General features: G+C 43.2%; 1 protein-coding gene across 1 annotated transcript in view; it reads left to right on the forward strand.

The window, feature by feature from the left end:
• Window positions 1-9,919: 9,919 nt before the first annotated feature.
• Window positions 9,920-25,657, forward strand: part of LAMA3 (laminin subunit alpha 3) — a 259,558-nt gene continuing 243,820 nt past the window's right edge. Inside the window, exon 1 of the mRNA XM_025273657.3 lies at window positions 9,920-10,348. Coding sequence (XP_025129442.3) covers window positions 10,070-10,348 — 279 coding nt within the window. The 5' untranslated portion in view covers window positions 9,920-10,069. The remainder of the gene's footprint in view (window positions 10,349-25,657) is intronic.

Consider the following 25,657-nt stretch of genomic DNA (forward strand, 5'->3'; position numbering starts at 1 on the left):
CCTTGGTAGGCAGCTAGTCATTTCTGTCTCCTGCATAGATTATGTTAAGAGTTCCCTTGACTTTTGGGTATTTCTTTTCCTCATCTCTTCACATTATTTACATACTATTGATTCTGTCCCTCTCTCATCTCCTCCCACCTCCTCAGAGTCACTCATGAAGTTATACTCATATTTTCTAGTTGATTTATAGGCCTGGCTGTCTAACCAGCCACTCAGAATCATCTTTGGAATTTACTTACATGAAGAGCTCACTGTATGAGATAAGGAAATAGTTTGTGAGTCCCATAAGCATTGTTTCATACTCTATTATAAATCTAGATTTAAAAAAATAGAGAAACAAGAAAGTTGAATCTACACTGACTTCCTAAAAAGTAATGTATTATATGATATTGTTGTAGGAAGGGTGACCCCTTCTAGGGCCAAACTGGGCTCTTGTCTAACACTCGGAAATGAACTGTCTGAGAAGACACATGTGCTGACAAAGCAAGAGATTTTATTGGGAAAGCCCACCCAGGTGGAGAGCTGTAGGGTAAGGGAACCCAGGAGAACAGCTCTGCCATGTGGCTTGCAGTCTTGGGTCTTATGGTGATGGGATTAGTTTCCGGGGTGTCTTTAGCCAATCATTCTGACTCAGAGTCCTTCCTGGTGGTGCACGCCTTGTTCAGCCAAGATGGATGCCAGAGAGAAGGATTCTGGGAGGTGGTCAGATATGTGGTGTCACCTTTTGACCTTTCCTGAACTCTTCCGGTTGGTGGTGGCTTATTAGTTCCGTGTTCCTTACCAGGACCTCCTGTTGTAAAACAGCTCATGAAATGGTTACTAAAGGGCCTGGCCAGGATGGGCGGTTTCAGTCAGTGTGCTGCCCCTAACAATATCACTTAATATGTGGAATCTAAAAAATGATACAAAAAATTATTTATAAGACAAATAGACTCACAGACATAGAAAATGAACTTATGGCTATCAAAGGGGATAGTGGGGAAAAGGAGAGAGTTAATTAGGAGTTTGGGATTAACATATACACACTATTATATACCAATAGGTTAGCAATAAGGACCTACTGTGTAGCACATGGAATTATACTCAATGTCTTATAATAACTTATAATGGAAAAGAATCTGAACAAGAATATATATACATGTATAACTTAATCACTTTGCTGTACACTTGAAACTAACACAACATTATAAATTAACTATACTTCAATTAAATAAAGTATTTATTCAATTAAATAAAGAGGACTTTCCAGGTTTGATGCATGAGACAGGGTGCTCATAGCTGGTGTATTGAGATGACCCTGAGGGATGGGATGGGGAGGGAGGTGGGAGGAAGTTCAGGATGGGGAACACATGTACACCCATGGCTGATTCATGTCAAGGTATGGCAAAAACCACTACAATATTGTAAAGTAATTAGCCTCCAATTAAAATAAATAAATAAAATTTTTTTTAAAAAAGAGGACTTTCTTGGTGGCTCAGATGGTAAAGCGTCTGCCTATAATGTGAGAGACTCAGGTTTGATCCCCAAGTTGGGAAGATCCCCTGAAGAAGGAAATGACAACCCACTCCAGTACTCTTGCCTGGAAAATCCCATGGACGGAGGAGCCTGGTAGGCTACAGTCTATGGGGTTGCAAAGAGTCGGACAGGACTGAGCGACTTCACTTTCACTTTCTTTCAATTAAATAAAGAAGTATTGAAATTAACAACCTCATTTGTTCTGTGAACTGCTCAGCACTAAGATGGTTATTAAAGAGCATTAAGTGATGAGAGATTTCAGTGATTATATGGTTTACAAAATTACCCTTAACTCTATGTTCTAGTATTTAAGTAATATTAATTTGATCTGAATTTTGACAAGTATTTACCAATCTGCTTCTTGGTATAACTCACTTCTATAGAGATTTCAAAAGAGACAAAGAAAAAAAAAATTGGGGGGCCAGTTTCTGTTCACAAAAGTTTTCATATTTTATTGTGAACCAACCCTCTATTGGATCTGTTGGACAAATTCTTACCAAAATGCATGTCTCTGATGTAAGATATTTTTGACATGGAAACAAACTGCAGTGTGGCTGAACATTGCCAGTTGGATATATTTTGTGGTCACAGAAATCATTCAACTGGGTTCAAATCCTTAGATTTAGGGTGGCACAAAAGGGAAAAATGAGAAAATGACTTAAGGGCATAATTTAGAGGCTGCTTTCTAATTTTCACCCAAAATCTCTGCTGGATAAATTACTTAACCTTCATGTCAAGAGAATGAAGGCTCCATTTCTTAAATTTCCACTATGCCTGGGCCAGATGGTCTAATTACTCATTACCTTTTTTACACTCATCCACAAAATGAGAATAATGACTTCTGCCCACTTACCTTTCAGGGTGAGCTCTGGGCTGACAGGAAAAAATTTCATTGTTAAGAAAAGGTACTTATTACCTAGGTACAGACTTTCTTTTATCCTAGTCCCACTGCTTCTAGTAACATACAGCTGGCGAGGAAAAAGGAATTCTCCTTAGTAACAAATGTATAAAATTACCTGCTCTGCCCAACTGCATATTTCATATAAAGGCCAAACTGGAGTGTGTAAAACAGGAGCTGGAGAGGAAATTCATGCAGTTGGAATGTGAATGCTTCATAGGGTCTTTGGCAGAGCTGACTACCAGGGAGTGCCCTAATGCACCATACCAATGTCAAGGTTCCAGCTGAAGCTGGGATCTGCTTGCAGTGAGTAGAAATTTTGGATACTGAGAATTCTACTCGGTTTGGTGAACACTGGGGTTTCTGAGCTGAGATTATGAGCCAGACCCAGGCCACGTGCCAAGGGAGCATCACTACTTTATAAGAAGCCATGAGATTAGGTGGAGAAGGAAATAGCAACCTACTCCAGTATTCTTGCCTGAAAATCCCATGGACAGAGGAACCTGGCCGGCTACAGTCCATGGGGTCACAGGGAGTCAGACATGACTGAGCAACATGCACACATTAGATTAGGGGCCTAGGGCAGGAGGCTCATCACAAAAGGCAGTGGGGGTGAGACGTGCTGTAACCCGAGGCAGGCACAGGCTGTGTTCTGGACACCATTTCGTGGTGATGAGGACTTGGTCAAGTCCCTTAACTTTCACCTCTTATCTATAAATACGAGTGGATGGTATTCCGTGTTTTCCAGAGCCCAGGGGCCTAGGGGCAATTCTCAGTTTTCAAAATGACCAGTAGAAACCCTGCCTTTATTTAGCAACATAGAATAATGGATCCTCACCCTTTCTCCAGTTATTAAAGCTCAGTGTGGTCATGTTAATGACTTCATGCTAAGCCAAAGCCTATATTAGCAGTTATATAGATCTTTGATAACATGGAAAATACTTAGGAAATACAGGTAGTGATATTCTTTCAAAGCAGAAGGTCATGGGAAAAGTGTAATAAAAAGATATTCATATATACCCTTATATTCCTGTATTTTATGATAGAATGATTGGATTGCAAAGGTTGCTCTCCATCTTTGGGTTTGCAGTCAGGCTGACCAGTTGCACAGCAAAAATTTCCTCATCATCTAGTTCCCTCTGGTTTTCAAGGGGAGGCCTTGGCAGGCGTGTAGTTTTGCAAGCAGCAGTAATGCCTTCTGTTTTTCTATTTTGTTTATATTCTTTTCACTGCTGTTGGTGGTGACCCACATACTGCTGTTGGCTTAGAAAGATGTCATTGTTTTTTCTATGAAGTGATGATAAAAGTGGGAAAGTGTAATTTTAAAAAATATATATATTTAATTATTTGGCTGCGTTGGGTCTTAGTTGCCGCAGGATCTTTTGTTGAGGCTCCAGGACTTAGTTGCCCCACATATGTGGGATCTTAGTTCCCCAACCAGGGATAGAACACGAGTCCCGTGCTTTGAAAGGTGGATTCTTAACCACTGGACTGCCTGGGAAGTCCCAACTTGTTTTAAAATGAAACCAAGCCAATGGTAAGGTGTAGTTTAACAATACAATTTTAAGAAGAATAGTAATATTAATAATAAGCAGGACCTGGGATTTATAATCCCAGTTCATATTCCTAGGATGACTTGGAAGGGCAGAAGGAAAAGGGCTGCCATATTGGGGATGGGGGTGGGGAGGAAGGAGAAGAAGAAAATCCATGCTTTCACCTAAAGGAGCGTCAGTCGTAAGTATAATGTTAGGCCCATCATGGAACTAACAGAACATGGTCTAGTTTGATTATGCCCTTGGTGAACAGTGCCTTTACCACACTTGCAGTCTTCTTTCTTGATACTAGGGAAATATTTTGCAACAATGGCATGGCAAGTTGCATTTCTAACTTAAGATCTGAAGGACATAGTTATGCATGAATCACTTCTAAAGTATTAAGAGGTCAGCCAAACCCCAAATTCACTGTGTTAGTTTGGGTTTGTTTACCCACTTCTATGCATGTCTCTCACACCCACCCCTCTAGAGCTAAGTAAACCAATATCTCCTCTGGTGCTTGGGATACTTCTGCAGCTTTCACACCTCACATGGGTTTCCCCCCCGCAGAGTCCTCCTAGGAGCAGGAAGTGAGAATCAGAAGGTCTGGGTCCTGTTTATTATTCCTGTTTTTCTTAAAATGTGGGCAAGTCATTTAATTTCTTCAAGCATCATCTTTCCCATTAAAACACAAGAGCCCCATTTTGCCTTAAAAACACAAGTGTGCCTTCTATTTGCTGCCTTAGTGTTTAAAAGCACTTATTCATACGTTTCTTCATTTAAACTTCAGAGTGGCCTTTTTCCTCTCCCCCAAAGTGTCATTATTCCGATCAAATCTCCCATATCTAGAACTATGGAGTGTTGGTGCTCCTGGGGTATTTGTTTTGGATACATAGTCTTTTTTTTAAATTAACTAATTATTTGGCTGTGCAGAGTCTTAGGGCACTCGGGATCTTTGATCTTCACTGTGGCATGTGGGATCTTTATTTGTAGCAAGCAGGATTTAGTGCTCTGACCAGAGATTGAACCCAGCTCCCCTGCAGCAGGTATGCAGACTCTAGCCACTGGACCACTGGGGAAGATCCTGGATACACAGTCTTTAGAGAGACAGTTTTACTAACAAATATGAACTTTATATGTGTAGCTTTTATTTGTTCACCTTTAAAGCTGTTCTCAGTGGCAAATACACCTATTGTGCTCTGACATCACAAAGTTATTTTTAAACAGCAGTGACAGTGTGAAGTCAATGACATCACATACCATCTGACCAGGTAGGGAGTGTAATAAAACATATCAAAGAGAAATACTGCCATGTACAGTACAGCAATTTGTGTGTCATGCTCGTAATTGTTGCCTTTTAGAGCAAAATACAGGCTTCCCTCATAGCTGACTCATTTGAAAAGTCCCTGATGCTGGGAAAGATTGAGGGCAGGGGGAGAAGGGGATGACAGAGGATGAGATGGTTGGATGGCGTCACTGACTCAATGGACATGGGTTTGGGTGGACTTCAGGAGTTGCTGATGGACAGGGAGGCCTGGTGTACTGCGATTCATGGGGTCGCAAAGAGTCGGACACAACTGAGCGACTGAACTGAACGGGCTTCCCTTATAGCTGTCAGTAAAGAATCTGCCTGCAATGCAGGACACCCGGGTTCAATTCCTGGGTGGGGAAGATCCCCTGGAGAAGCAAATGGAAACCTGCTCCAGTATTCTTGCCTGGAGAATTCCATGGACAGAGGAGCCTGGCAGACTACAGTCCATGGGGTCATAAGAGTCGGGCACAACCTAGCGATTAAACCACCACCACCAGAGCAAAATACAAAGTTCTATGAGGAAGAAGGGCTGATTCGCATCCACAGATGGTCGATTCTGCTGCTAGGGGTTCTGACCTCAGAATCTCTCAGTGAGCTGGCCTGGTGTCATGGGGAGTTACTGGCTGGGTAGAGAACAGTGTCTTCAATGTAGACTTTGCTTTCATATTTGCATATTGATAAAAGAATTTTGGAATCTTAGCTGTTAGTTGAATATTTTCCTTCAGATAATCTTGTCTGGAAGGACTTTATAAAAAGAAAGTAAAATCTGTCTCACTTTCTCACAATGTTCTTTCATCCATTTAGATAGAACCATACCACCTCAGTGGGACTATTCCAGGTAATGCTGGGCATTCATTGACTTATTAAAATGTGAATGTTCTTATTAGGGCAAAGTAGCATAGGTTCATGATTGGAAAAAAATTTAAAATATAGACATAGCAAAAAGAATATACACAAAGTCCCTTCTATCAATCTATTCGCTCTTGAACATCTTCTTGTATAACTTTCAAAATCTTTTTGAATATGCTTTCACATACACATGTATGTACATGCACACATTCAAATATTCTTTTATATATAATGTATATTTCAGTTCTGCAAAAATTCTTTTTTAATAATGGCTGTGTTAAGATGCAATTCATATACCATAAATTGACTTTTAAAGTGGATGGTTCAGTGTTTTTTAGTATTAGAGTTGACCTTTGAACAATGTAGGGGTTAGAGGTGCTGACTGTTCCCCCCAGTTGAAAATCCAAGAATAACTTTAAGGTGGCTTCTTATATCCCCAGTTCTGCTTCAAGGAGCACATAGTTGGAGAAGGAAATGGCAACCCACTCCAGTATTCTTGCCTAGGAAATCCCATGGACAGAGGAGCCTGGTGGGGTATAGTCCCTGGGGTAGCAAAGAGTCAGACACAATTTAGCAACTAAATAAGTATTGTAGTAACTATTTATCAAAAAAAATCCGTGTATAAGTGGACCCTTGCAGTTCAAATCCATGTTGTTCAAGGGTCAACTGTATATTCACAGAGTCGTACAACCATCAGTTCAGTTCAGTTCAGTCGCTCAGTCATGTCTGACTCGTTGCGACCCCATGAAACGCACCACACCAGGCCTCCCTGTCCATCACCAACTCCCGGAGTTCACTCAAACTCACGTCCATCGAGTCGGTGATGTCATCCAGCCGTCTCATCCTCTGTTGTCCCCTTCTCCTCCTGCCTCCAATCCCTCCCAGCATCAGGGTCTTTTCCAATGAGTCAAGTCTTCGCATGAGGTGGCCAAAGTATTGGAGTTTCAGCTTTAGCATCACCTCTATCTAATTCCAGAACATTTGCATCATTCCCCCTGCTCAAAAAAAATTCCCATATCCATTAGCAGTTGCTCCCCATTACATATGTGACCTTTGTGTCTGGCTTCCTTCACCTAGTGTAATGTTTTTCAAGGTTCATCCATGTTGTAGCACGTATCAGATCTTCATTCTTTTTTATGGCTGAATGATATTGCATTGGATGGTTATACCACATTTTGTTTTTCCATTCACTAGTTAGTAAGCACTGAATTGTTTTCACTTTTTGGCTATTATGAATGTTGCTATGAACATCCATGAACACTTTTCCTGTGTGAATATATTTTCAGTTCTTTTAAATACAGACTTAGGATTGTAATTGCTGGGTTACATGTTAACACTGTTTAAATGTTAAAGTCTTGCACTTCTTTTTTAAATTTAGTCCTAAGACTTTTATTCTTTTTGAATATTGTAAATGGAATGGCTCTTAATTTCATTTTTGGACAGTTTGTTTCTAGTGTTTAGAAATATGGTTAATTTTTGTACATATGTATTATTTTACATCCTTTCTTTTCTGTTAAAATATTGTGAACATCTTTCTATGTCAGAAAGAATACTTCTTTACCGTCATTTTAATGACTTCATAGAGAAGGAAATGGCAACCCACTCCAGTATTCTTGCTTGGAGAATCCCAGGGACGGGGGAACGTGGTGGATGGCCATCTATGGGGTCGCACAGAGTCGGACACGACTGAAGCGACGCAGCAGCAGCAGCAGCAGCAAGCTTAAAACTGCTGTGGCCCAGGTGGCACTAGTGGTAAGGAACCTGCCTGCCAATGCAGGAGACATAAGAGATGCTGGTTCGATCCCTGGGTTGGGAAGATCCCCTGGAGAAGGGCATGGCAATCCATTCCAGTATTCTTGCCTGGAGAATCCCATGGACAGAGGAGCCTGGTGCGCTATAGTCCACAGGGGCACAGAGTCGAACACAACTGAAGTGACTTAGCATGCAAGCTTAAAACAATTATAAGTATCTCTGCTGCTAAGTCCTTGCCATTAAATCTTTGCAAACTTCCTTAACCGTTTCCTGGATATAAATCTATACAAGTGAAATTGTTAAGGCAGAATATATGCAAGACGAAGTCATTTACTAAGTGCTGCAAAAATTGCCCTCTTGAAAGGTTACACGGTTTTCACTTCTACCAGGTGTGTTAGAATTAATTTCTTGAATTCTCTTCAACTTTCAGTTTTATCATTAAAAAAAAAATCTTTGCCAATTGATAGGTGAAACACGAATCTTATTGGTGCTATGTTTGCATTTCAATTCTCAGAAAGGTCAATTTTTTTAATATGTTTATTAGCTTAACGAATTTATTTTCCTGTCAGTTGTTAGATCTATTAGCCCCTATTTTTCAGCTTTCTTGAATTATTTTGTAAATGCATTTTATATATTAAAGTCATTAATCACAAGTCATTTGTGATATACATTTTTTCCTTATTTGTTTTCGATTTGTTCTGTTTGCTTTTTGGTGCACACATTTTTTTATGTAGTCAATTTATCAGTCTGAAGTTTTGTGTTATCCCCACAAATCCCTTTCTCCTTCTGTTTGTTTTTGAAGAACATAAGATTAAATAAACACGCTTCCTTCCTACTACAACGTATCCCAGTATTTAATAAATATGCTAGTTAGTTCTCTCTTCTTTCAACTGTTCCATTTTAATCTTCATCTCAATTTTTGTTCCAGGAGCGCTCTCACACTGGACCTCTTTTTTCCTTCTCCATCTTTGGAAGCTCTAGCTCTGGTCCTTCTTTCTCAAGGCACTTTTGTTCGTCCTGGCCTGCAGCAATGGCACCCTCCTCCAATCGTTAGAGGGCTTGTGCCATCTCCTTTTTGGTGAAGTGTCCTGCCTACAAGACCAAGCCTCAGCCCTGGGAAATGGGAAGTTATTGTCCTCTACTCAGAGGCCATGTGACAGCTAAGAGTAATGTACTCAACATTGCTGTTTACCTGTAAAACACAGCAGATGGGGCGTCTGAAGGATTTCCCCCAAGGTAGGTTTGTTTGCTGTTGTTCAGTCGCTAAGGCTAAGTCGTGTCTGACTCTTTGCAACCCCATGGACCGTGGCATGCCAGGCTCCCCTGTCCTTCACCATCTCTCTGAGTTTGCTCAAATTCATGTCCATTGAGTCAGTGATGCTATCTAACCATCTCATCCTCTGCCACTCCCTTCTTCTTTTGCCTTCAATCTTTCTCAGTATCAGGGTCATTTCCAATCAGTCGGCTCTTCATATCAGGTGGCTGAACAATTTCAGCTTCAACTTCAGCATCAGTCTTTCCAGTGAGGTGGCTTTACAGCCTGGCAAACTACAGCTTGCCCTAGTGGCTGTCTTCAAGTTGCATACCTTCGGTCACTCCCAGTTCCCCGGAGCGCCTTTGATCCCACCCTCAGGATGTATCTGCAGTGCCATAGATCTTGCTGGCGCCCAGTGACAGAATTGACGGGACTTGTCCTTCGACAATTGAAACTCATCTGGGAACCCACAGTGGCTCTGGTGGAGGTTCTGCAGGCGGTGGCGGCTACTGTCTCACCCTGTTCGCCGGAGCCTCCTTGCCCCTAGTCCGAGGTCCACCTAGAGGCTCCGGAGAAGCGGACTACCCGATCTCTGCCCGGGCAGTGGGAAGGTGGGACGGTCCAGGACTCTCTTCAGCCGCTGGGCTGGGAACCGGGACACGCCTCTGGCCCTCCCCGCCCGCGAAGTTTGCAGCGCGCTGGCGGAGCCGCAGTCTTCGGGCCGAGGCCCAGCGCTGTCAGTTCCTGGTCGGGCGGGTGCCCGCTGCCGCCGCCGCACGTTCCAGACCCGAGGAGCCGCCCCCTCGCCGCAGGCACCCGGCGCGTGGGGCGCGGGCGCGCATCCGCCGCCACCACCCACGCCCGGGCGGCGCTAGTCGCGTGAGCATCGTTCGCCGGACCGCGGGGTCCCCAGCCCCTCCGCAGGCCGCCCAGCCAGGAGGACCGCGCGCGGCGGGATGGCAGCGGCCGGGCGGGCTCGGGACTGGGCACCGGGGTCGGTGCTGCCGCTGCTGTCGCTGCTGCTGGTGCAGGCGGGGTGCGCGGCGGCTCGACACCCCCCGTCCCCGGCCGGGCTCAGCCTGAACCCGCCCTACTTCAACCTGGCCGAGGCGGCCAGGATTTGGGCCACCGCCACCTGCGGGGAGCGGGAGCTCGGGGGCGCGCGGCCCCGACCCGAGCTCTACTGCAAGTTGGTGGGGGGCCCCACCGCCCCAGGCAGCGGCCACACCATCCAGGTAAGGTCCCGGGAGACCGCGGGGGGCGGGCTGCCTCCCCGCGCGGGGCAGCCACCCTGAGGCGAAGGCGTCGGACCCTTTCCCTAGCACTCTCTTGGGGAACTCCTGCGGGGCTCCGCGGCCCCCGGAGGTGGGCGCGGTGCCCCGGAGTAATCTTGGGGAGCACTGCCCTCGGGGACAAGCCGCTCGAGGCCGGGATGGGTGAAGCACGCGAGGTGAAGGGCTGAGGTTCCGTTGGGGCGAGCCCAGGAGAAAGTCCGAAGCTGCACTCCTGGGATGGACTGAACGGTGGTCCTGTCCTGCTGCATCTGTCACCCAGGGAGCGCCCAGCCGGGCCTTGAGTCCCTGAGGGCCTCACCGACGCCCCTCCGTCCAGGCCCTTCATTTCCCTGAGCTTATGAAGAGAAGTTAATAGCAGTTAGATCCCCTGGTATATTTAAAGGGAGAAACCTTTGAGTTATATCCGTATTACCACTCCGGAGTCACCAGAAAGACGCAGCTCACTCACAACCTGAAGTGTTGGCACCATCCAGAGTCATTGGGGCGAGTGGACCAGGTAGAGACAAGGGTGCTGAGTGCATCAGGCTCCTACTGGAAACACCTGTGTGGATGCCGGTGTCACTGATGCTTCATCAGCGTCTGGAGGTGTGCCAGGCCCTTACACATGAGCATCACACTACTCTGAGCACTGATCAGGTGAAAGGTTAACAAATGCGGCTACATCACAGAGGACACTTGGGTTTGAACCCAGTCCTGACTCTGAATCCTCTTTACCAACCAAGCTGGTCACTGCCTCCCTCCCTCTCTCCTGAAGTATTGCTGAGTAAAGTATTGCCGGAAGAGGGAGTAATTTCGGAGTTTGGGCTCCAAAAGGAAAAGATTATCATTAGGAGGCTAGGTCTGTTTTAGAAAGTTTTTTGACAAGTTGTTGAACATGCAGTATATTCTTATGAAATAGATGCTAATTTATTTATAAATGATATGCATGTATGACATTAATTTGTGTGTACTATAAATATAAAAATAAAAATGCTTTTAATTTTCTTTAGTAACAGCTCCAAATAATTTTGCTTTCTCTAAATGTTTTATTTGTGATTGTGTATAACATTATAAATAAACAAGTACTAATCATATATAATTATTTTTGACAAGTGTAGTTTAGCAGCATGATATAGCCGTTCAAAGTTGGTTTTACATTCATACTTGAATTTTGTGGTTGTCGCCACTGAGAAAATACCTCAAAAATACGTAAATTCAAATGAAAACTACATTGACTCCTGAGTTCCAGAGCCAGCTGCATAATTTTCAGAGTGTATTGCAAAATGAAATTGTGGAGCTGCTTGTTCAAAAATTATGCATATCAGTTCAGTTCAGTTGCTCAGTCATGTCCAACTCTTTGTGACCCCATGGGCTGCAGCAAGCCAGGCCTCCCTGTCCATCACCAACTCCCAGAGTTCACCCAAACCCATGTCCATTGAGTTGGTGGTACCACCCAACCATCTCATCCTCTGTCATCCCCTTCTCCTCCAGCCTTCAATCTTTCCCAGCATCAGGGTCTTTTCCAGTGAGTCAGCTCTTCGCATCAGGTGGCCAGAGTATTGGAGTTTCAGCTTCAACATCAGTCCTTCCGATGAACACTCAGGACTGATCTCCTTTAGGATAGACTGGATGGATCTCCTTGCAGTCCAAGGGACCCTCAAGAGTCTTCTCCAACACCACAGTTCAAAAGCATCAATTCTTTGGCACTCAGCTTTCTTCACAGTCCAACTCTTACATCCATACATGACCACTGGAAAAACCATAGCCTTGACTAGACGGACCTTTGTTGGCAAAGTAATGTCTCTGCTTTTCAATATGCTATCTAGGTTGGTCATAACTTTCCTTCCAAGGAGTAAGCGTCTTTTAATTTCATGGCTGCAATCACCATCTTCAGTGATTTTGGAGTCCAGAAAAATAAAGTCTGACACTGTTTCCACTGTTTCCCCATCTATTTCCCATGAAGTGGTGGGACTGGATGCCATGATCTTTGTTTTCTGAATGTTGAGCTTTAAGCCAACTTTTTCACTCTCTTCTTTCACTTTCATCAAGAAACTCTTTAGTTCTTCTTCACTTTCTGCCAAGGGTGGTGTCATCTGCATATCTGAGGTTATTGATATTCTCCCAGCAACCTTGATTCCAGCTTGTGCTTCATCCAGCCCAGCATTTCTCATAATGTACTCTGCATAGAAGTTAAACAAGCAGGGTAACAATATACAGCCTTGACATACTCCTTTTCCTATTTGGGACCAGTCTGTTGTTCCATGTCCAGTTCTAACTGTTGCTTTCTGACTTGCATACAGGTTTTTCAAGAGGCAGGTCAGGTGGTCTGGTATTCCCATCTCTTTCAGAATTTTCCACAGTTTATTGTGATCCACACAGTCAAAGGCTTTGGCATAATCAATAAAGCAGAAATAGATGTTTTCCTGGAATTGTCTTGCTTTTTTGATGATCCAGCAGATGTTGGCAATCTGATCTCTGGTTCCTCTGCCTTTTCTAAAACCAGCTTGAACATCTGGAAGTTCACAGTTCATGTACTGTTGAAGAAGCCTGGCTTGGAGAATTTTGAGCATTACTTTACTAGCGGGTGAGATGAGTGCAGTTGTGCATTCTTTGAGCACAACTTTTGAGCATTCTTTGACATTGCCTTTCTTTGGGATTGGAATGAAAACTGACCTTTTCCAGTCCTGTGGCCACTGCTGAGTTTTCCAAATTTGCTGGCATATTGAGGGTAGCATTTTCACAGCATCATCTTTCAGGATTTGAAATAGCTCAACTGGAATTCCATCACCTCTACTAGCTTTGTTCGTAGTGATGCTTCCTAAGGCCCACTTGACTTCACATTCCAGGATGTCTGGCTCTAGGTGAGTGATCACACCATCGTGATTATCTGGGTCGTGAAGATCCTTTTTGTACGGTTCTTCTGTGTATTCTTGCCACCTCTTCTTAATATCTTCTGCTTCTGTTAGGTCCATACCATTTCTGCCCTTTATTGAGCCCATATTTGCTTGAAATGTTCCCTTGGTATCACTACTTTTCTTGAAGAGATCTCTAGTCTTTCCCATTCTATTATTTTCCTCTATTTCTTTGCACTGATCGCTGAGGAAGGCTTTCTTATCTCTCCTTGCTATTTTTTGGAACTTTGCATTCAAATGAGTATATCTTTCCTTTTCTCCTTTGCTTTTTGCTTCTCTTCTTTTCACAGCTATTTGTAAGGCCTCCCCAGACAGCCATTTTGCTTTTTTGCATTTCTTTTTCTTTTCAAGATGCAGTGATAGAGTGTTAAACTAAGTGAGCAGCCTTTCTAAAAACGGGACCCGGTGAGAGTTTCCTGAACCGTGGTACTTGTACTTCTGCTCCATCCTCCAATTATTCTAAAGTTTTTTTTTTTTTTTAATGTAGAAACTTGGCCAGTATATGTTCATTTTTAAAGTGGAATTCAGTACTTCCTGGTAGGAAGGTGTTGTGTTTTAATGTTATAAACAATGGATTCAAAGTTCATTCTTCTCTTGCAAAATATTGAAATATGTTAGAAAATTCTGTTTCTGTTTTTAAAATGTACAAATGTAAGAGCTTTTAGAGTAACACAGTTCCAGCTTTTCAGCAACAAAAGACGACACATTTCCAAACACCTATTTTTCAAAATTCTTTCCAAGGCATGCATTTCTTTAGAATAGTATTTACTTTTTCACATATTTTAAAAACAACGCACTTTCTTTGATGGAACAAAGTACCTCTGTTGTTTTGTAAATATTTATCAAGTAGTTCAGTGGTAAAGAATATGCCTATATTGTAGGAGACTTAGGAGACACCAGTTCGATCCCTGGGTTGGGAAGATCCCTTGGAGAAGGGCATGGCACCCACTCCAGTATCCTTGCCTGGAGAATCCCGTGGACAGAGAAGCCTGGTGGGCTACAGGCCACGGGGTCTCAAAGAGTCGGACACAACGCGAGTGACTGAGCACGCACATATTCCTGGCGGTCACTGGTCATCCCAGTGAGAGTCTGTCAATTTGGAACTTTTGTGGGGAAAAAAACTGTAACTCAGCTTTAAATTTAAGAGGTGTTTTAAGTACTTTTCCATGAGAAAACCAGTGAACCTGTGTAGCCAAAAGAATTTCATGATCACCCTCCTTTTCAGTACAATGTTGTAACTCTTCTGCTGCTTAGAAAAATAGAATCCACCTGTCCACTTAATTGAGTGCACATAAGCTTCACGTGTCCTGAGCAGGTAATAGCCTGGTGGGTCAGAGCTCTCTTCCCTTGAACAGACACTCGGAACTCTTGTGGCTAGTTGACTTGTGGACTGAGTAAAGGCCTGTAGGCAATGTGTTGCTGTTGTTCAGTCAGCCAGTTGTGTCCACCTCTTTGTGACCCCATGGACTGCAGCATGCCAGGCCTCCCTCTCCCTCACCATCTCCCAGATTTTGCCCAAGTTCAGAGTTCATTGCGGCATCAGTGATGCCATAATATACAGAGGCAATCTGTATATTAGGAAAATTGAATTTCTTCATTTTAAGTAAACCAAACAGTTTGAGTATTCGCTTCTTGCACCCCACTGGATTGCCTGGGACACCCAGCTTTGGAGAGAACTGTTCTAATTGTCGGAGAAGGCAATGGCACCCCACTCCAGTACTCTTGCCTGGAAAATCCCATGGATGGAGGAGCCTGGGAGGCTGTGGTCCATGGGGGTCGCGAAGAGTCGGACACGACTGAGCGACTTCACTTTCACTTTTCACTTTCCTGCATTGGAGAAGGAAATGGCAACCCACTCCAGTGTTCTTGCCTGGAGATTCCCAGGGACAGGGGAGCCTGGTGGGCTGCTGTCTATGGGGTCGCACAGAGTCGGACAGGACTGAAGTGACTTAGTAGTAGTAGTAGTTCTAATTGTGGGAAGAGTAAACGTGAGGAGGAGGGAAGGGATCCAGGAAATTTTCAGCTGATGCTTTGTCCCCAGTTTTGCCTAGAAACGGGCCAACTCTCATCCTCCTCAGCTCGTATTTTTATTGAGTGTCGTACGTTGCCACTACTGTTTTGAGAAGTACATAAAAGTCATGTTTCTTGTTCTGATTGAGTTTCCATAATAGATTCTTAAACCTGAGTCTACAGACCTAGATAGAGTAGGCAGTGGCTTCCTGAGGTCACTCAGCTGACTGCATTTCCAGGCCAAGGTGTAGCCTGAAGGAGGAGAACGCTGTCTGGTATCAGGCTTAAATCTCTAAAAATAAGGGGTGAGCAAAACTGCTTTCTGCTTGTACAGTTGAGGGCTCGAGCAGGTGCACTGATGACTACTGCGAGAGGATCTTACGTAATTAGGAGAGAAACATGTTGGAGACGAGAAGGAGAAGGCGAATTCCAGAAGCTGGACTCTTAGACACTTGTTCTTGCTCAGTGTTAGTAGCAGCTGGTGCAGACCTTCCTTTTAGAAAAGTGAGGTGTGGTGGGAGACGGGTAGGGGAAGGGGAGAGAGATTAAGACTAATCATTTGGCTGTATCTGAGTGATGGTCATCTTTTTAAAAAAAATATTTATATCTTTATTTGACTGCATTGGGTATTAGCTATGGCATGCAGGATCTTTAGTTGTGGCATGTGGATCGAGTTCTCTGACCGGGGATCGAACTGGGACCTCCTGCGTTGGGAGTGTGGAGTCTTACTTATTAGACCACCAGGGAAGTTCCAGTTTTAGTCATCTTAAATCTGCTGATATACAGCTCAAGCTGGGAGACAGAGAAAAGTTAGTAAAAATAGTTATTTTTTTTGAAGTCTCTAAAAATAAAATTTGGGGGCCAGCTAGAGTTTAGAATTTCAGGTCAAAAGGATTTTGCAAAAAAGTAAAAAATGGATAAAAGTCACATCTTAGGAAAAAAAAAAAACAAACAATAACCCGGGTTTATGGGGCTGATTCTATAATAATAGTAATGTGGATCCTTGAACAGTAGCACGTGTCAATAGGCAGGGCATTTAAAAAGTCTGTAGTTTGTTCGTTGTGTGAAAAATGTTTGCAGTGGTTTTTCTGTACTTAAGGTTCATTAAACAAGATTTTATATACTTGTTACTGCTCAGACATTAAGTTTTGGTGTTTGAGAGCTCTGTGATTCAGGGATCCTGTCTTGTCCTGTTCCCCATGGTCTCTCCAGTGCTTAGGACGAAGCCTGGAACAGAACAGATGCTCTGAAACTATTGAATGAAAGGATGGCAGAGTGAAGATTCAGTTGATGTTAATATAAATGTTACTACTAGGGTTCCTGGCCTCCTTAATCAATAGAAATTATCAGAGGCCAGACAGGAAATTCAGGCAAGGCTTTATTGGGGTCCCTGCTGCAGCAGCTGGGGAGTGAGAACCAACAGGTTCCTTTGCTCACTCCGTGGGGGAGGTCGGGGGGCGAGCTTGTTACTTATTTGTGTCGAGGGCAGGAGACACACTGGGCTGGACCCCTGGGTCAGGAAGATCCCCTGGAGGAGGAAATGGCAACCTTCTCCACTATTCTTGCCTGGAAAAACTCCCACAGGCAGAGGAGCCTGGCAGGCTACAGCCCATGGGATCACAGAGTCAGACAGAACTGAGCGACTGAACATGCAAGGGTGCGTCCAGAGTTCAAGTCAGGTCGGAGGGGTGGTTTAGGTGATCGCCCACCACTTAGGTGGTGGTGTGTGCCTCCCGGGCAGGAGTGGGGGGAATGCACTGTACCTTGCTTTTGCTCCAGGCTCTTCAACAGTGGCTGTTGGATTTTTTGGTCTTTTTGTATCTCTTATCCAGGATTTGCCCTAACTGAGCATGCATAAAGTTATTTTTAGTCCAATATAGTATCTTTGTATTTTGTCACAGAGGAGAGGTGTGTCCAGGTGCAAGCATTGCAGATTTGCAGCAAATGGTCCGCACGTGCATGTCCCAGCCTGACCCTAAAGAGCAGATAAGAAAATATACAAATTAATTCTATTCTGATGAAAAGTAACTACAATCAAAATATGTCACAGTTTGTGCTTTAATTTAATTTCAAAAAAAAAAATTATTTGTCTGCACCAGGTCATAGTTGCAGCATATGGGATCTAGTTCCTTGACCAGGGATTGAACCTGGCTCCCTACATTGGGAGTACATAGTTCTAACTGCCAGACCATCAGGGAAGTCCTTGTGCTTTAATTTTAAATGTTTACTTACCCAAGGAATGTGAAGACATTACTGGCAGCCCTCAGTATCTCTGGGTTTTGAATCCACAGATTCAACCAACTGTGGGTTGAAAATACGCGGGAGAAAAAAAATTGAGAAAGTTCTCCAAAGCAAAACTTTAATTTGCCCTACGCTGGCAACTATTTGCATAGTATTTACATTGTATTAATATTAGGTGTTATCTGGAAGTGATTTAAAGTACTTGGGAGAATGTGCATACATTATATGCAAATATATACTGTTTTATATCAGGGACTGGAACATCTGCAGATTTAGGCATCTGTGGGGTTCCTGGAACCAGTCCTTCATGGATACAAAGGGAGGACTGAGTTTACTGACCTCTGATAGAGATGACGATAAAATGAAAGTGGAAGGCTGTGTTGAAAATATAACCTTGTATCTGGTTTAGCTTGACATGAGCACTATGCTCACAATGAATGAACTGCATGTATTTACCAAATATATGATCTTTTAAAAATTTTTATTTATTTTTATTTGAAGGATAATTGCTTTACAGTATTGTGTTGGTTTCTACCAAACATCAACATGAATCAGCCATAGGTTTACATAGGTCTAGTTTGTTACAGCAGAGAAGGCAATGGCACCCCACTCCAGTACCCTTTCCTGGAAAATCCCATGGATGGTGGAGCCTGGTGGGCCGCAGTCCATGGGGTCGCTAAGAGTTGGACACGACTGAGCGACTTCACTTTCACTTTTCACTTTCGTGCATTGGAGGAGGACATGGCAATCCACTCCAGTGTTCTTGCCTGGAGAATCCCAGGGACGGGGGAGCCTCGTGGGCTGCCGTCTATGGGGTCACACAGAGTAGGACACGACTGAAGCGACTTAGCATCAGTAGCAGCAGCAGGTTGTTACAGAGACCCAGTTTGAGTTCCCTGAATCACACAGCAAATTTCCTTTGGCTATATACTTTACATATGATAATGTATGTTTCCATGTTACTTTCTCCATGTTACATCCCATGATCTTTTTTTAAAAAAAATTTCTGGCCACACTGCACAGTTTTTGAGATCTTAGTTTCCCCTCCAGGTATTGAACCCATGACCCCTGCAGTGGAAGCTCAGAGTGACCACTGGCACGGGTGCATCCTAAGTCACTTCAGTCATATCTTTGGGATTCCTTGGACTATAGTCCACCAGGCTCCTCTGTCCATGGGATTTTCCAGGCAAGAACGCTGGAGTGGGTTGCCATTTCCTCCTCCAGATCTTCCCAACCCAGGGTTTGATCCCGAGTCTCTTAGGTCTCCTGTATTGGCAGGCGGCTTCTTTCCACTAGCGCTACCTGGGAAGCAAGTCCCAGTTACCACTGGACCACCAGGGAATTCCCAGCAAATATATGATCCTGATTTTGTACACTGACAGTTCAACATATCTTTTACGTGTTCTTTCAATGCACTTAGATTTAACCTGAATGGTAATGATAGAGAAGTATACATACCTGAGATATGGCTAAGTATGAGCATGTTGCTATTGTGTGAGCAACACAATTCCAGTTTGTGTGTGTGTAACTTGGACTTATAGTCATAAACAGGAAAACTTCACTAAGGCTCTATTTATAGACCTATTGTGAGAGGGAGCCTTTTGTTAAGTTCAACAAGGTCCCTTTCCTTTGTGAAACTGATGTGAAAATTTGGGGACATCTAAGACATTTACTGAGTCCACTGATATGTTTGTAACAGTTACTGCTGCTACTGCTGCTGCTGCTGCTAAGTCGCTTCAGTCGTGTCCAACTCTGTGGGACCCCATAGACGGAAGCCCAACCAGGCTCCCCCGACTCTGGGATTCTCCAGGCAAGAGTACTGGAGTGGGGTGCCATTGCCTTCTCCATGTAACAGTTACTAATAGAGTTATTTCAAAACTTCAGACCAATGATTATGGTCAGCACTTGAATGACAAATGATCTTTTTTAAAAAAGGATTTTTCTAATAGCTGTTGTGTGTTTGTGGACAGTAGCCAAAGTTTAGCAGGAAAAGGTTACCTACAAGTCATTTGAAGGAAGCCTAAGTGTTTTCCTTCAGAGATCCAAATTCACTCACTAGCAAACAAGTGTGCAAATGTGTCTTCTCAGCAATTTAAATTTGTTACTCAAAACATCACAGATTATTGGGGCTCGTGGACCTTCAGGGTGAAGTTAGAACTGGAATTGTCCAGTCCTTGAATTACAAGATTTCACTTCATGCTCTTCTGTGGCATTGAGAGTGTGGATCATTTAATCTGAGAAAATCATAGGGAAAGGAGAGGACCAACGGTTATTAATTTCAGCCCCTTACTTATAAGAACACTGTACCTAAATCATTACAGAAAGATAGCTGTGTGTTTTACATCTTTATTGTACGCATGAATGTGAAAGCTACCCATCTTGTTTGCATCTTTTCTTAAAAGTAGATTGGAGCATGTAAGTCATTTTTAACAGCTTTAGTGAGGCATAATTTAAATGCCATAACATACATCCATTTAAAATGTGAATTCAATAATTTTCAGTAAGTTTTTAGAGTTGTGCAACTATCACCAGAGTCTAGTTTTAGAACATACATATATTTTAAAAAGTCAAATAGAATATGCCACTTTCTGATTTTAATTGGTAAGTCTAATCTGTTCACATTCAAAGGACATTTCTGAATGAAGACAGTTCTGCCATTTTGCTATTTGTTTTCTATTTGTCATGTAATTTTTAGTTCCTCAGTTTCCCCATTACTGCTTTCTTCTGTGTTTAATTTTTCGAATGTACCATTCTGATTTCCTCTTCATCTCTTGTTCTGTAAGTTTGTGTTTTGATTGTGCCACATGACATGTGGGATCTTAGTTCCCCAGCCAGGGATCAAACCCACACCACTGCAGTGGAAGCTGGAGTCTTAACTGCTGGACTGCCAAGGAAGTTCCCTGTAAATTTTTTAAAGTTATTTTCTTAGGGCTTACTCTGAGGATTACAGTTAACATCCTAAATCTATAATAGTCCAGTTTGAAATGATACCAGCTTAGGTTTCAACAGCATCTAAAACTCTGCTCCTGTACAGGTCTGTCCTCCACTTTCATCGTGTTGTTGTTACAAATGACATCTTTGCACATTGTTGCTCCTCAAGATAGAAATATAATCATTGCTCTATTCATTTGTCTTTTAAATCCCATAGGAAAAAAAGAGTTACAAACCAAAATCGCAATAATGCTGGCTTTTGTATTTACCTAGGCAAATGGTACTTGTGTTCTCTATTTCTTTGTATAGCTTTGTGTTACTGTCTAATGTCCTTTATTTCATCTCGAAGGACTCCTTTTAACATTTCTTGCAGGGCAGGTCTATTGACTAGCAGCAAACTTCTTCAGCTTTTATTTGGGGATGTTTTAATTTCTCCCTCATTTTTGAAGACTAATTTTATAGAATTCTTGACTGACAGTTTTATTTTCTTTCAGCACTGTGTAATCTCACTGTGATCTGGCTTCCATGGTTTCCAGTGAAAAATAAGTTGTTCATCTTATTGAGGATCCGTTTTGTGGGATGAATTGCTTCTCTTTTGCTGTTTTCAAATTTTTCTGTCTTTGACAATTTGATTATAATGTGTCTTGGTGTGGATCTTTCTGTAGATGATTGGCCTTTTTATGGCCCATTTTTCTTTCTTTCTTTTTTTTTTTTTAGATATTTATTTATTTATTTGGCTGCATCAGGTCTTAGTTGTGGTGTGAGGGCTTAATTGCCCTGAAGCATGTGGAATCCTCCTGGACCAGGGATCGAACCTGCGTCACCTACGTTGCAAGGTTTCCCCACTCCTGGGCCATCAGGGAAGTCCCATAGCCCAATTTTTCTAAAAGACCAGGGAAGCTCCTGTGAGGGAAAATAAAATGTCACTTCATTGTACGTATTAGCAAACTACTCTCACTTAGAGATGAAGAACTCTGACTCTACAATCTTGTAGACCTGAGTTTGAATTCTTACTCTTGCAGCTCTCTGACCTTGGAAAATTGCAAAATCTCAGTTTTCTCATCTATAAGACTAATAATAGTGTATCTCACAGGCTTGCTGCTGCTGCTAAGTCGCTTCAGTCATGTCCGACTGTGCGACCTTGTGGACTGCAGCCTACCAGGCTTCTCCATCCATGGGATTCTCCAGGCAAGAACACTGGAGTGGGTTGCCATTTCCTTCTCCAATTCTCACAGGTTTGCTGGAGGATAAAAGCGCTTATTATGTTTCCTGGCACATAGTCAGTGCTCAGTAAATATGTTTTTCCATAGAGTGAAAAAATTCTTAGATAAAACTTCTGAAGTGGTAAGCTACAAAAATGATTTGTCACAAGAGTCATTTAAAATTTTTGAGTGAAAATTTCTTTTAATAATGGAATGTACAGCACATTATACACTGAACACATTTGGCATGCTGAATAATCCACAGGCATAAAGACTTTTATAGCCTTCTACAGAATAACCGCGTTAAATTGTTTTGGTAATGAATTGATGCTTTTGAACTGTGGTCTTGAAGACTCTTGAGAGTCCCTTGGACTGCAAGGTGATCCAACCAGTCCATCCTAAAGGAAATCAATCCTGAAATCCTGAATATTCATTGGAAGGACTGATGCTGAAGCTGAAACTCCAATACTTTGGCCTGCTGCAAAGAACTGACTCATTTGAAAAGACCCTGATGCTGGAAAAGATTGAGGGTAGAAGGAAAAGGGGACGACAGAGGATGAGATGGTTGGATGGCATCACCGACTCAATGGACATGAGTTTGAGTAGGTTCTGGGAGTTGGTGGTGAATAGGGAAGCCTGGTGTACTGCAGTCCATGGGGTCACAGAGTCTGACACCACTGAGTGAACTGAAATGAACGGAACTGAATGTGTTAATGACTATTCAGATATTATTTATTTATGCAGGTTTTTTTTAATTTTTAATAATTTTATTATGCATTTATTTTTGACTGTGCTGGGTTTTCATTGCTGCAGGGACTTTCCTCTAGTTGCGGCGAGCCGGGTCTACTTTCTAGTTGCAGTACTCAGGCTTCTCACGGCAGTGGCTTCTCGTTGCAGAGCAGAGGCTCTAGGGCATGCGGGCTTCCGTAGCTGCAGCACATGGGCTCAGGAGTTGTGGCCCTTGGGCTCTAGAGCACAGATTCCGTAGTTGTGGCACATAGGCTTAGTTGCTCTGTGGCACGTGGGGTCTTCCCAGATCAGGGATCGAATCTGTGTCTCCTGCATTGGCAAGTGGATTCTTTACCACTGAACCACCAGGGAAGCCCAGGACTTTACTTTTTTATGTGCTTTCTGGTACCAGAAAGTGTCACTGTTAATTTTCTTTGCCCCAGTGTTGAAACTAACTAGAGAGCTAACCAGAGAGCTTTGTTTTTTTAAATTAGTAAGATATGTAGAAACCAAGATCTGTATATGAGGCGTGCTCATTGTTACCGGTGTGTCACTGCTTCTAGACCCTTTCAGTGGACAGAGCTAGGAGTTACATATAGATCTGTTAATTCCTGTATAGACACACTTCATATATACACATATTTTTTTTTTATCAGCTGAAGTAACATTTTGGGGGAGGTATTAATTTTTTAAGGTGAATTTTGGTAGCACGAACTGAACTGAGGGCTTCCCTGGTGGCTCAGGTGGTAAAGAATCTGCCTGCAATTCAGGAGACCCAGGTTCAATGCCTGGGTTGGGAAGATCCCCTGGAGAAGGAAATGGCAACCTACTCCAGTATTCTTGCCTGGAGAATTCCATGGACAGAGAAGCCTGCCGGGCTGCCATCCATGGGGTTGCAAAGAGTTGGACACGACTGAGTGACTAACACTTGGTAGCACTAATACATTCTTCTAGACCATAAATATACAGGTCAGGAAGCAACAGTTAGAACTGGACATGGAACAACAAACTGGTTCCAAATAGGAAAAGGAGTACGTCAAGACTGTATATTGTCATCCTGCTTATTTAACTTATATGCAGAGTACATCATGAGAAATGCTGGGCTGGAAGAAGCACAAGCTGGAATCAAGATTGCTGGGAGAAATATCAATAACCTGAGATATGCAGATGATACCACCCTTATGGCAGAAAGTGAAGAGGAACTAAAAAGCCTCTTGATGAAAGTGAAAGAGGAGAGTGAAAAAGTTGGCTTAAAACTCAACATTCAGAAAACGAAGATCATGGCATCTGGTTCCATCACTTCATGGAAATAGATGGGGAAACAGTGGAAAGAATGTCAGACTTTATTTTTTTGGGCTCCAAAATCACTGCAGATGGTGACTGCAGCCATGAAATTAAAAGACGCTTACTCTTTAGAAGAAAAGTTATGACCAACCTAGATAGCATATTGAAAAGCAGAGACATTATTTTGCCAACAAAGGTCCATCTAGTCAAGCCTATGGTTTTTCCAGTGGTCATGTATGGATGCGAGAGTTGGACTGTGAAGAAAGCTGAGCACCGAAGAATTGATGCTTTTGAACTGTGGTGTTGGAGAAGACTCTTGAGAGTCCCTTGGACTGCAAGGAGATCCAACCAGTCCATTCTAAAGGAGATCAGCCCTGGGTGTTCTTTGGAAGGAATGATGCTAAAGCTGAAACTCCAGTACTTTGGCCACCTCATGTGAAGAGTTGACTCATTGGAAAAGACTCTGATGCTGGGAGGGATTGGGGTCAGGGGGAGAAGGGGACGACAGAGGATGAGATGGCTAGATGGCATCACCGACTTGATGGACATGAGTTTGAGTGAACTCCCGGAGATGGTGATGGACAGGGAGGCCCGGCATGCTGCGATTCATGGGGTCACAAAGAGTTGGACACGACTGAGTGACTGAACTGAATTGAGACCATAAATTTATTTCCTGTTGTGATTTGAGCTTTCATGAAACCTATGTTAACTTTTGCTCAACATTCTGGAACAATTTGACTAGTGAGGAAAAAATTTATTAAATGGTACCTCTAACCTATTGACTAAGTGGTTTTAGTCAGTAGAACTGCCTGGTTTCTGCTGTGTGCGTAAGCTCCTGGCCAACAGGGCTGAAAATCCAGCCTGGGCAAGGCTGTATCTGTTGAGAGTCAGGGAACCTTTTTCTACTTCCCAAAAAAGAGTTGTTTGCATGAGCTAGCAGATCCTTGATTAGATCCCTCCTGCCAACAGGGTGTAACGTGCCCTGGGGAGCTAACTCATTGAGTCCCATGTGTCCTGCCAGTTTCTCAAATGTCTTAAGCGTATTGTATTCTCTCAGTGGTTTTCCCATCCTGTGCTTAGTTGCTCAGTTGTGTCCAACCCTTTGTGACCCCATGGACTATATAGCCCACCAGGCTCCTCTGTCCATCAGGATTCTCCAGGCCAGAATACTGGAGTGGGTAGCCTATTCCTTCTCCAGGGGAACTTCCCGACCCAGGGATTGAACCAGGGTCTCCTGCGTTGCAGGCGGATTCTTTACCAGCTGAGCTACCAGGGAATCCCCCCTCCCATTCCTAGATGCTTAGAAAATACATGTGGAAGTAAGAAATGAATATTAGCTTGATAGCAGTATGGGTTTTAATTAGATTTTCAATGCATATCTTAACCGTGAGGTATGGAAGTAAATCTCCATTACTTTCATGTTGCACTGTATACTGTGTACAGGAATAATACCAAATAAGGTGGGGCGGGCAGAATGGTGAGCAAAGAGAACAGTCTGGCCTCCCTCCTGTGCCTCCCTCCCCACCCGCTATCCCATTCCTCCAGGTCATCTCGGAGCACCAGACTGGGCTCCCCATGCTACGCGACAACGTCTCACCGGCCATCCATCTTGCTTCTCTCTTTCGTGCAGAGTATTAATTTAACACTTACCCACACCTGGCACTGTTCTAAAGCACCTTTCACAAACTGACTTCTTAATCCTTACAACAATTTATGAAGGAGGGACTCTTGGCACGCTCATTGTCTCAATGAGGACACTGAAGCACACAGGAGTTAAGTGATTTGTTCAAAGTCACGCAGCTAGTAGGTAGTAAAGCCAGGTACTCTGGCTGCAGAGTTCATGCTCTTCATTTCTTTTTTTTTTAAATTAAAAAAATTTTTTTTACAATGTTGTGTTGGTTTCTGCTGTACAACAGTGCGAATCAGCCTTGATCATTGCCTCCCTTCCGCGTCTCCCTCCC

This window comes from Bubalus bubalis, chromosome 22, assembly GCF_019923935.1.
Source record: "Bubalus bubalis isolate 160015118507 breed Murrah chromosome 22, NDDB_SH_1, whole genome shotgun sequence".
NCBI classification, from domain to species: Eukaryota; Metazoa; Chordata; class Mammalia; order Artiodactyla; family Bovidae; genus Bubalus; species Bubalus bubalis.